The 12,936-nt window shown below is 49.4% G+C and overlaps 1 protein-coding gene across 2 annotated transcripts in view; it reads right to left on the bottom strand.

Moving 5' to 3' along the window:
• PCDH19 (protocadherin 19) overlaps window positions 1-12,936 on the bottom strand; it is a 59,809-nt gene that overhangs the window by 23,468 nt on the left and 23,405 nt on the right. Inside the window, exons 3-4 of one of the 2 annotated variants that reach the window (XM_056359998.1) lie at window positions 8,098-8,156; window positions 4,908-5,077 (exon numbers count right to left, since the gene is read on the bottom strand). In XM_056359998.1, the coding sequence (XP_056215973.1) occupies window positions 4,908-5,077; window positions 8,098-8,156 (229 nt within the window). Of the gene's footprint in view, window positions 1-4,907; window positions 5,081-8,097; window positions 8,157-12,936 lie in introns of both variants that reach the window. The other variant, XM_056359997.1, reaches the window with a different exon arrangement.

Below are 12,936 nucleotides of genomic sequence, written 5' to 3' on the forward strand. Positions count from 1 at the left end.
AAAGGGAGTTGCAGGTGGAACGACTGCTGGAAATCAGCTTACAAAATCAACAGTTTCTAATACCTGTGTTTGCCTCCAGTTAATACCATTAGTCATGTTCTCAATTCATGACTGAAATGCACCCAGATACTATGGAAATGAGCATAAGAGCCAATTGGAATATTCTAAATAAAACCTGATCCCCTAAATGACGACGTATCTGAATAATTTGGGATGCAACCAGCAAGAAAAGTTTCGGTGAGTATCACGTGCCTGGCTCTCCTTTACATCCAAGCCTGTTCCTATACTGTGTGATAGTATAAAAAAGACTTAATGTAAGCATTTAAATATAGCCCATTTCTATTCAAAGAACCCTTTGTCTTGCTGGAGTTTATGAGACTCAGACACAATTAAACCACCTATGTGAGCAAAGTTACTCAAATGTGGAAATGTATGCAGGATCAGGTCTTTCCAGATGACATTTCACGCCAACCTTTACTGCTGATCTGGCACCAGAAAAGTGGAAGTGATGCTTTTAGAAGCAATTCTCTGTAGAGACACATTACTGACATTGCTTAAAAACCCTCTCACCTTGATTTGAAAGCTTTTTCACTATTTTATGGCTGTGGTGACTGTTTCTAACACTGGCTTCTTTATGATTAGTGTGTGTTTATAATTTTTGCGTTTTCTTTTGGATTCTATTTTTATCTTAAACAGCAAATCGCTGCTTCATTGGGCCAACGATTTTCTTTCTACGACTGATGGTAAAAAACACTGGCCAGCACTGGGAATTAAGAGAAGTTTGAAATCTGTTGCTTCTAACATTAAAAACACATATTTGAAAAAGTTCTTTTCTGATTTCTATGCTGGCAAGAGCTCCTATGACTTACAGAGTACAAGGATGGCTCTGGCTCAAGGCAAGGTGAAAAAGGTAATAGAAAACATTTAAGCAGATCTAGACGCCTGTATGCATCCACACAAAGAAAACAAGCCAGACCTGCACAAATGTTGCTTGGAAGAGGGCAAAGGGATTTAAAAAATAAAGTCCCAGTATGCGCAAAACCAAGGGAGGAATAACTACCTGAATCACAAAACAGAGTATCTAACCTCAAAGATGCTAATTCAGGTCCTGAGGGATCTAATCAACCTCTTTGTTGAAGTAAAGATAAAACTTTTTGACAGCAAATGCTTTCTGATAAAATGGAATTTTCAATTACCCTCTGAAACATCTGGTCTGCACTGCCATTTCCCAGGAAAAGCACTACCACGCTCTGCAGTGTTGGAAAACATTTCACACTGAGATTTCCCCACGTTGCTGGGAGGAACAGGTGTCGGGAGCTGCAAACCCGACGGCAAAGCTCCGGCGGCTGCCAGCACCACCCACTGCTGTCCACAAAGGTGATGTCAGCCGTGGGTCTCCTGCCCAGCACCACCTCCTTGCTGGAAATCAAGGCATCCTCCAGTGCCGGGCTTTGGGTCAAGGTTACACCAGGATGTGGAGAAACTCCACACCACATTGCGGTGAAATGGGCCAAAATACAAAGGGGGACCCAAGGATTTACCCCCATCCTCCAGCAGACTTCTCCAGCCAACCCAAAACGTCGCCGAGATACAACAGCCACTCAAAACCCTCCCTTTCTCCAACAAATCCATTTGGAAGTTCAGCTGAGGACACCATTAGGAAAGGAGTGCATATAAACTTCTAGCAGTGCTTAACACCTCCACAAATAAACAAATAATTAAGCAGCGAGGCAATCGCAAAAGGTGGAGCGGTGCCGGTGCCCGCCTTCCTCAGCGTCCCATTTGGTATCAATTAGCAGGGGAAGGAAAACAATTCTGGGCGATAATGAACTCCAAATTGGGTACATATTAAAGCAATTACAGCCATCTTTTCAACTGATGAATTTATAATCAATAATTAAGATCCTGAGGTAAAGAGGGACTGGGCAGAAGTCCTACTCCCAAAATAAGTGATGTGGCTGAGCTCCAGGCAGTATTTCTGATGACCTGCTGCTACCCACTAAAGCTCGACACCCTCCATGCTATGGTTTGCCATTTCTCTGGAAATCTAGGTCATTTCCAAAGGAAAAGAAAGGGCTCCTGCCAGCAGGACTGGCAGCTAGTGTCACTCCCACCCAAAAGCAGCACCAGGGCAGAGAAGGGGTAGAGGGCCTGGAGGCTACCTGAGCATCTGCGGTAGGTCCCTGGGGCTCCCATGGCCACGTACTCACCACCGGTGCTGGGCTCACTGAAGAACACTGAAGGAGCTTGGACCCATCCATGCCTACCCCATGCCTACCTCTTTCTGCAGAAAATCCAGCATCTGAGTAGGCAACGGCTGGCCAGACAGGTCCCAGTGCCACCACAGAGGGGTTGCCCTCTACCCCTGAGCTGCAAGGATTTCTGCCAACCAGCGTCTTGCTTCAGCAGACCCAGGATTACCCACCAAGCAGATAAAGATGCCCAAATTACCTGGACAAAGCCTGATAGCTGGCCACTCACAAAGCATTCATGGTGTCACAAGGCGAGGTCCAAGCCCAGCAGAGCCTGGCCACCGGGGCACCTCGCCGGGCCCCCAGGCAGGAGATAATTAGCACTAATGAGCGAACTCTGATGACTCTCCCACCCCATTTCTCTGGGATTATATCAGATGTGGTTTGGGCAGGGATAGCGAGCAAAGGCAAAGCAGGGGGACGTGAGCCACCAGGCTGCTGTTTGGCCACAGACCACGTGCTCAGGGCAGTGGGCCGCGCTCTGGTCCTGCGCATCCTTGGCATTGAACTTGTGTTTCTTCCCTGCCCTGCTACTCTGACCCAAAATCGGGTAAAAATTACCATGCTAAAACCATCGCTTTAATCATGCAGGAACCGCTGTTATCACCATCATCTCAGCATCTTGATTTTCCTGATTATTTTCTGCAGTCCCTGCTTGACAAATCAGCTCAGAAAATGTTCTCTTTAACCTTTTTTTCAGCTTCTATGACAGTAACTGCTAACCCCCCTGCCTGCGCTGCTCCTCTCATTGCTCCACAAACATCCTGACAACCTCGCAGGCGAGTCCCCACTGCTCCTCCGCACAAGACGGCACGAGTCCTGCAGGATGGGAGCTGGCCCCCCAGCACACCTGCCTACAGGTCCAGCTGCATGGCAACGCAATGCTGGCGTACCAGTTTCCTCCCAGAAACAAACCAGAGCCAAAAGCACCAAGCCCCTAGCCATCGCAGCACTGGGAGGCAGACATACAGGTTGCTTTTGGAAGTCGCCTTCTGGCAATACTCCTGATTTTGGGGGAGTCTTTTACGTGCAATGAGGAGTTCATGTTACAACAGATTGGACCATATTATTTCCATCTGAATCCTTCAACAAGCTCTGCCTCCAACTCATCCTCTTTAACTTATTTGCATTGTTATCTGGTGCACAACAGAGCCAGCATGAAGACTTATCAGAAATGTAATCTCTGTAAAACCCTATCTGCAGTCCATTGAGATTGGTTTTTTTGCTGAAGAAATGTGACAAAAAATTAACAGATGTTGCTCAGACCATTCAACGGGATGGGAATCAATTATGAACATTTTTGCTCCTACAGTCATCCCTTACTGCAAACGCATCTTAGGAAACCCTCTCCTGATCGAAATGAAAAAGCATTTCTTTGTAATAGAAGAATAATAAATGATAGCTATCAGCCTGCATTCTCTGACACGGCACTGGTCCGCAGAGAATTAAACTGCCACTGTACAGTTATATAAATGTTTAATTTTTTTCATCTTTGGCCACAGTAGGGTTGTCTGGAAATACATTATCGCTGCGGATGCCATCCCTCTCCAATTAGTGTGGCTGGCAGCGTGGAATGGGTAGGTGACCTCCACGTTCCCCTCCTCGTGGAGTCTTACAGGGTTAACTACGGCCATTTAACAGACTCTATCGAGAATTAATACAGCGATCAGCTCCTCTCCAGCAAAAAAAACCCAACAATCGGTGGCGCAGATGGCAAGAACTCTCTCTCCCCCATTTGACTCTTTTATGACAGCAAAACAAAGGCTTTTAATGATGTTTACCATGAATTGAATTAAACAGCTGAAGACCAGTTCATAATCACAGCATTTTGTTTTCATATCCTTAAGTCTTTTAGCAGTGGGGCTTCCAGTTGAGCCTCAGCTACAGCTTATCTCAAGATATAGCCAAGCGCCCCGAGGCTCCCCTGCGCCAGAGCACCAAACTGCATTCAGGCTTCTTAATTGAAAAAGACAGGATGTTTGCATAGGATCTTCGCATCCGTCAGACATTAAAAGCTACATTCATGCCCAAGTACAAACGACGGCCTGGGCTCAGCTGAACTGCTCTGACTTCTTTCCTCCAGCTAATACCAGCCTGGCTCCTGCAGGACTTCATCCCTGCGCGTGGGGATGTGTAAGAGCTGAAAGCCCACCGCCTATCTGGGGAAAAGATGCAAACCCTCACCCACCAGCCCGAGCTAATCCCTCATGGGATGCCCGGCTGATTGCCCACACGCTCTGCTGACCTTTCGGAAAAGTTGCCCAGACGGCGCCCACACATGAGCTCCGGAGATGGCGAGCAGGGCGCGCAGGGAAAGGCGCACCAAGTGCCGGCAGGGACCAGCCCTGGGCACGGCACCGGTAATTCCTGCCCTAATCCCAACGCCGCCACTCGCTCGCTGTCAGGCGGGTGCTCATGGCCTTGGGTTTTCTGCCTGTGAAACAGAGGATAATCCCAAATGCTCACTTACCTGACAGGCGCGGCGTGAATATTAATTTATATCTACCCAGCACCCTGATGATGTACAGCATTATCCCCTGCAAGCGCTACGCATCCCTGCTGTGCACCCACTGAGGCAGCACCAGAGCCACCGACAGGGCGTGTGGGGGCTGGGCGGGTGGTGGGCAGCCCCCAGGGCACATAGCAGTGGCTCACCTTGCTCAGGGCCCTGAGAACCCATGGAGGGGACGCTGGTGTTCAGCACGTCGTTGACGGCCGTGTCGCAGTAGAGGCCCCGCTGCACATCGTGCTCGCTGTCCGTCTGGTCACTCTCCTCATGGCCGCTGTCCTTCAGACTGTTCCCCTCCAAGTCCTTGAACGTGGAGCTGCTGGGGGAGACACAGTCGTGACTTATTGGGTGGGACAAGGTGGCCCCCACTGCCCCATGGCGTACAGGGAGACCTGCGGTGGTGGCACTGCTGCCACCACTCAGCCTCGCACCCTGCAGGGACAGGGAAGTCCCCTGCCATCCCGGCACCCAGCAGCAGGGCTGGAGCTGCTCCCCACACACACAGAGCTGGTGCAGGGAGGTAGGGGGGGACACCCCCTGCTCAGCACCCTGAAACACAGCATCCAGCCTGTCCCGCCTGGCAGGCTGCCTCTGCCCATGGGGATGGTGTCAGTCATCTGCTCTGGGTAGTATGGAAGCTGAGAGTGAAGCAGGATTGGAAAACAAAATTTAAAATATATACACTGAATGAGCCGTTTCTATAACTCGGCTCCCTTAAGTCGTATTACCACATATTGAAGTTACACAGGATCTAAACCCCAATTTTTTAGGTTATAGGCCAAATCCTGGTTGTTTAAAGTTTGAAAACTAAGGTCTTCCTAGAAACAGGAATTCATTTTCATGATGACAATGCCATTCTTATTTTTAAAAATAACCCGGCAATGCTGCATCCAAGTTCTCACAGCCTTAAGGAGATCCGACACACAGTTGAACTCCTTGACATCCCCTGCAAGCACAGCCACTGCCGGCTAGACCTGAGCTGCTCCCAACTTCCCCCAAGGGCCAAGCAGCTTCATCACCCCACAGCTGCTAGGCTGGAGGGATGGAAGAGTTTCATTTCTGGCTGCATTTGGGATCCTCCTGCTGCTCGCCACCATCCTGCAAGGGGTGATGCCCCAGGACACCCAGCAGCAAGTCACAGGGACATCTTGAGATGTGCCTTCCCCAGGTGGTACAGCCATCAGTGTCCCTGGGCAACCCACCCTGCGCCTCCTTCCACACCCAGCCTTGGCATGGGAAATCTGCATCCATCGGGGGGATCCACCTGCACCCACTGCCCCAAAATTTCTTGCTGGCTGATTTGGTATGAAACACCGGTGGGTGATGCGGCCTGTGCTTCAAAGCCCCAAAGAGCTGGAGATTTTCATTACTTTGAAAAACCCTTTTGCGTCTCCACGGAAACCAAGCAGACCACCTACCATCTGATGCTTTGCAAAAGCACACAAGGGGGTAGCTCTGAAATACATATAAACTGGTAAACCTTCAAACATTACCTTTTAAACAAAGATGTCCCTGTTGAAGCCACTGACTTTGATTCCAGGTGACATCAAAGAATTTTAAGTTAAGAAAGCACTACAAATCTACAATTCATTTGTGTGTGCATAGATGAGCGAGAGAGGCAGGCAGACAACACAGGAAAAGTACAAATAGATTAATTAAAGTGCTGGATTTGAGGAGATTCACTCACCAAAGATAGAAGAGCTACAACGTCTTCATAAAGGCAAAGGATGAAAATGATGCCACAGTATGTTACAGAAAATATTTTTTGTTCTTAGATGTCTGCACAGTGTTCCCAGCACCCGTTGTACTAAAGGTACAAGACAAAGGTAGAAAGCGAGGGGAAACACTGTCCTACATGGAGCTGCTGTTCATAATGCGCAGGCAACCCGTGTTACAATGCATTTATCTCCCCTGCAGTGAACCAGACCGTAATGCAGCAGCCACACGACATGTTTCCACGGCTGACACTTCTCTAAAGGATGGGCAGGTCTCAGGGAATCGGCAGCAGCAGCATTTCCCAAACAATACAGCCCCGGAGTAAGCCCTGCTGCAGCAGGCGGGCGGGCTGCTTGCCTTTATCTTAGGTGTGAACGAGGAAAGATTAATAGATTGGGGTTTTTTCAGTATGGCTGAAGACTCTCCGGCGAGGGGCAGCATGACGCAGGCAAGCCGTCGTCTCTCACAATCGCATTAGCATCATTAAACACCACGAGCCACGCAGGCAAATACACCTGTCCTTCCCTAGCTGAACCCAAGCTGCTTAAACAATGTGCTCACAGCTCCCTTACTCCTTGTATTTTTAAGATGTAAATAAATGGGATCTCAGCCAGGCAGATAATTGGATATTTTTACTGCTCAGATCAGATCTCAGCAGTTCAGGGCCGGCTCCTGCTCTCCGTTACACCCCTGCTGTCGTGATGGCTTCTGCAGAGCACCCTGGCACAACCCCACCGGGCACCGGCACGGACCCAGCTCGCTCGCCGCACACCTCGGCCGGTCCCTGGGGAGGAGAGGGGAGGTGGGCAAAGAGCTGCCGGCCACCTCCTGCGCCCGCATCCTGCGCGGGGAGACGGCCCTCCAGCCCTGCGCGGCGGCCTCCTGACAGGTATTGATTGTGCTGTGTCGGTGCCTTTCCGTGCCTTGGCAATAGCCGGGGAGGCAGAGCCAAGCCTGCCCCACAGGGGGATGCTCACCTCTCGTTTAGCACAGCCCAGCGGGGTTCAGCCAGATAACCCCAGCGTTAACCTCCCGGAGACATTTCTTTGCCACCATTAAGCTCTGAGGATACCACTATTTATGTAAAGAGTTAAATTCCCCCAAGGGTAATTGCCAGGTTGCAACTGAACCGATATTTTCCTTTTTACCCATGGAAGAAAAAAGCCTCGCAAAGTGCTGTTTTGCCTCGGCATTCAACCTAAAACAGTGAGCGCATATCCAACCCAATTATCTGCCCCCAAACGAGAATTTTTTTTTTCTTTTCCCCCGCCTCACATGGCAGGGAGATCTCACCATCCAGATCTATCATTTTATTCCTGCGCATTCAAATAGAATAAACTCTATGAATTTGAAAGTTGTCAGGGTAACAGCACTCCACCTAACTCACTGCAACTTCCCAGCGCGAAGGAGGAAAAGAAAAGAAAAAAACCCTTCCTTTATTGCAAACCAAGAGCAATGGGACGTAATAGGAAGTAAATACTGTTTTTAAAATCAAATGATTACTCTGGAAACGTTTTGCATATTAAAAAAAGCAAGTCGTATATAACACAGTAAGGAAGAACATTAAATAATCAGGATTTGGCTGGGCAAACCCAAGTGCTTTCAAGCAAGCCTACGTACCTTTTTATTAAATGAGCTCTGCTGTTCACGTAGTTGGAATCAAAGGAGTAGTTTTCAGTCTGGAAGGAGGAAAAGAAAAGGGAGATGGTTACAAGTCTGATTTCCCCATGACTGGGAACGGCCAGGTTTGAACCCCACATAAGGGAAGGAGCACCCCGGCTCGGGACAGACCCCAGCAAGCGGGACGGAGCCAGACGTGGAAGATTCCAGTCCCTGTCGGTCTCGCCACCAGCTTTCACCAAAAAAAAACCAAGGCTGGCTGGTGACCACAGAACAATTTGCAGAGAAGAAACAATGTGACTACGCTCTGTTACAAAACTAATTGCTTTTAATTCCCTGATGGACTCGGTTCTGTGTGTGTCAATTTGACTGAAAGTTCAAAAGGTATTTTTCTTATTAGTGTATAATTAACACGTTAAAATATTTATTGCATAGATATGTAAATGCCAGCAAGGTAATCCCCTGCTGGAGAATTTAATGTGGGCACTTTTCTTTGTTTTACATCATTTCATTTGCAGAGACAGTGGGCTCTGTTATTAATAAAAAAACAAACAATGGGCAACACGCTTAAAAGTTGGAGGGGAGTAAAAGCAGGGGAGAAAAGCCAATGGATTTGTCATTTGCAAGCAAAACCCACTAACTTACTCCACACTTGACACACTAACTTTTAACCTGATTACACAGCCCCGGATTTCTGGTGCTCGCAGCAGGTAAGCAACCGACAAAAGCAACCAAAAAGTAGAGAAGAGAGCAAGGTGTTAGCACTCTGGAGGCCACAGTTGGAGCCACAGGGTGGGATGTGGTGGGTGCTGCGTGGTACAGTATGGTGGGAGATGCACGGTGGGACATGATGGGAGCTGAATGGTGGGATGCAGTGGCTGTTGCAGGGTGGGATGTGTGGGAGCTACGAGGTGGGATGAGGTGGGAGATGCATGGTGAGTCACAACAGAAGCCATGTCAGGGACACGGTGGGATCTGCATGGCCAGGCCAGGATCCTCCCTGGGCTTCAGGGACCCATGAGGAGGCAGGTCAGGCACCCCAGTCCATCTGTCCCTCTACCCAAAGTCTGCCCAGATCTGCAGGGATCCCACCTGGGCTCCCACCAGCATCACTCCTGGGCTGGGGGACATTCTTTGCCCCTGCCAGACACCCCTGGCAGAGTTAGGGGTCGACCCTGTTCTGTCCTGCTTCCTCTGGGCTGGCAGCAGCATCCTCCTGGGACAGAAGCAGGGACAGTCACCTGTCCCAGCAGCCTGTCCTGGTTCCTCCTCACCCTGGCCCCGTGGCCACTCTCCTTCCCAAAGTGCCAATTTGGGATACTATGGCCTGTTTTTATGGCAATTATGAACATGGCAAAAATAAATGCATGCATCTTTAATGTCCCAATAAATAAAGGAAAGCAGAGTCTGCTGCTAACGTAATCACAATGGCAGGATGCAGGGAGCAGGGCTGCTGCAGCAGAGCCGAATGTGAAATCCAATCGTACCCCAGCAGAGGTTACACTGCTCTGCCAAGATAATAAAGCAAAGGCGGCGTTGGTTAAATGTGACCTTTTCTCAAATACAGCACAATGTCTAATTTACCAAACAGGAACCTCCCAGAGAGAAACATGCAAGGAGCTGCGAGCCGGGGGAGTTGGCCCAGCACTCAGCACAGCTCAGTTATTACTTTCACATAGTAATTACTGCTGGAGAGTCACGCAGGAGATTTACTGCACAAACTACTGGTCCCTGCAGTTCCTGCATCCTCAGTCCTGCTGGACGACTTTGATGGTTAGAGCTCAGGAGTAAATGGACACATGTATTTTTAAACTTTGTGATGCCCAAGGCTTTAAACACTGCAGAAAACACTGGTCCTGTGTTTATCCATCAATCCTGGCGCTGCCATGCCATGGGGATTGATGCCACCCCACAGCATCCCCCTCCAGCAGCCCCACGGAAGATCCCAGCCCTGCAAAGGGGCTCTGAGGGCAGCCAAGCAATGGAGCGCAGGAGGGACAGGAACCAGTTTTAGAGCAATTCCTGCCCAGCAGGGAGCCCTGTCCACCACACTGCACTGGTGCAGTTGGCAATGGCTCCAGCAAGCCTGGAGCCTCAGCTGGCCCTGTCCCCACACCCCCAGCCCCACTGCCACGCCAAGCAGCAGTGTGAGACCCCCTGTACCCACCACTACTCTCTGATAAGATGTGCGCTTCATCCCTATGGGCTCATCTCAGCCCTGGGAAAACCAGGAGAGGAATGGGTGGCTGAGAGGACCCAGAGGGCAAATTGCAATATATGCAGGTACAACACAGAGCTTTAAAATGCTCAGAGCACTGTCGCTGCACCGCCCAGGCTTCAGGGGCCAAGGGATACCCAGGGCTATCCGCAGGGAATGCTCGACCAGTGCTGCCGAAACACCACCACAGGCTGAGGAAACACCGCATGTGTTGCCATCACATGTGCCGCAGCCCAGATACAGACACTAAATCCCCCTCTGACCAACATCACTGGGAGTTTTGCTGTTGATTTCTGACCAAAAAAGACGACCAAATCCTGGCTGAACTGAAACCATTCACTGACAAGCAAACTCCCATCACATCTGATGGACTGAGGTAACACCCTTCCCATGCAGACTCCCTGGTCCACGTGTCCCCCCTGCTCAGGATGCTCCACGTCACTAATGCAAGCAAGCGGGTTCCCGTGGGGTCAGTCACAGCATCCGTTCCCAAGCTTCGAATCCCCCATGCCACCAAAAGCAGCACGACTAATGCTAATTACTTCCAGATTTCGGACAAAACAAGGAGAGACATGGCCAGAAGGATGGGAAATCTGCTTCCCTGGGACGAGGGTTTGCACCCTTGGCAAGAGCTGCCTGCCCTGCCTGTACTGGCACATTCCCGCCCGTGCATCAGGCAGCCCAGCAGTTTACGAGACCTCTCCTCAGCCATGGGATTATCCATCAAGGTTATCTAGATGCAGGCTAGGGGATCAAAACAGAAAAATAAAAAAGAAATGAGATTTTTCATGGAGAAGGGCTGCTTTATGGTTGCATTATTCAATCGAAGTTCACTTGATCTAATTCTAGTTCATCCTGCAAAGTGCAATTACTCACAAACAGAGGCAAAACAACAGCGAAGGAGAGTATCTCCAGCATGTCAGCATTTTAATTGGGAAAGGAACCGCTCCCTCTCTTAATGAGGCCCGAAGAACAAAGTTGAAGTACAAAAAAAAGAGGGAAAAGGTAAGGCTGGCTGGCACCGATGAAAGTGCGCTCTTCATAAAGTGCATCATCAAGAGGCCAGCCCTCACCTTCTTCATTATTTTGGCAAAAGCAGATCGCTGCTTTCTCACTGATCAGCTTTGCTCCTCCAGAAATCAAAGAGAAGCCCAGCCTCCAGCCCAGCCTCCCCTTTCCATGTCCAGAGCTGGGTATGGCAAGGACCTCCCAAACAGCACTGCCAGTTCTGATCTCCTGCTCATCATAACACAAATAAAAGATGCTCGCACTTGTCAGGATCAGACCCTCAGCCTCTGTGCTACAAATACACAATAAATTCAAGACACTGGGAAGCGCTGAATAACACCTAGCATAACATCTGTGGTCTCAGCCTTTATTTCTCTTGGAGGAAAGAAACCCTGCTGTCCTCCAGGCTTGGGATTTGCTTTCCAGATGCAGGAGTGTTGGTGTCAATGCCATCAAAGAGAGAGGCCTGGCTCAGCACGCAGCTTACCAGTGCCTAATTTGAAAAATGCTTTTAACTGCTGCCTTAGCAACACAAATATAAATATAACAACAGACACACTCAGAATCGAGCAATCAGCAGGGAAATTTTAAACTTCCCCCCCCCCCCCCCCAGTGGTTGCTTTTAGTTGAGGACTGCCAATTCCATTAAATTAAAAAAAAAAAAAAAAGACGTACAAACATCAGGACAACTCTTCTTGACCCGGACATCGGGAGGTGACTTCCCTGTTAGGAAAAGGTCTGGCAGCAACAGAGCACTGCTCTAACGACTGCTCACTCTCTGCCTTAGAAACAGAAATAAACCTCAGAGGATGCAAAGGTGGTTTAAGAGGAATTAATGCAAGTGCCAGCAGAAAGGTCAGCAGGCTGCAGCAACTCCAGGCACGACCACCGCTGTGGACTGATGGAAAAATAGAGGATTCTGGCTGGAGTTGGTCCCCAGGGCTGGGGGGACATGTCCCGGGCTGTGCCAGGCGGCTTGGATCAGCACACCCATGTCCCTGCCAGCCTGCCTGCCTCAGGGTGGATGCCCAGGATTGGGCTTTTTCTCACTCTTCCCTCTTTTCAGCTATTTCCAATGTTGGTTTTTTCAAACCAAAGTCTGTGGAGGTGAAAATCCAGCTTTCCCTGCTGTGTCTGGATCCAGACTCTCGGTGGAGGATTTGGCTCCTTGGTCCACACATCAGGCCCCCGGCAAAGTCTGTGGTTGTTTGAAGCTGGACCCATCTCTCCTGACCCGAAGTGACAGGTATCCATCCCTCTGCCAGCCTCCGCCTTGGAAGATAACTCCAAAGCATCCCAGTGTGAGGGTTTTTGCCCTTCTTCTCACTTCAGGGTGAAAACATTTCTATCTTTCTACAAATTATTGTAAACCTGCTGCAACCTCCTGCCAAAGCATGTAGGGACCCTTCACAAAATCAGCTTCATAAAAATGACACATTTAGCACCACTTTTTCAGGGTTATCCCTTGAGCCTTTTTTTTTTCCCCTACGTGCCTTGTTAATAAAGCTTGCATGTCACCCTTTATTATTAAAAAACAAAGCGGACCTTTCTCCAAGGCTGCAATGTGCATCTCTCCTTTTGGGTTTCAGAAAATGCTCTCGAAACATGCAATG

This window comes from Falco biarmicus, chromosome 14, assembly GCF_023638135.1.
Source record: "Falco biarmicus isolate bFalBia1 chromosome 14, bFalBia1.pri, whole genome shotgun sequence".
Taxonomy (NCBI): Eukaryota; Metazoa; Chordata; class Aves; order Falconiformes; family Falconidae; genus Falco; species Falco biarmicus.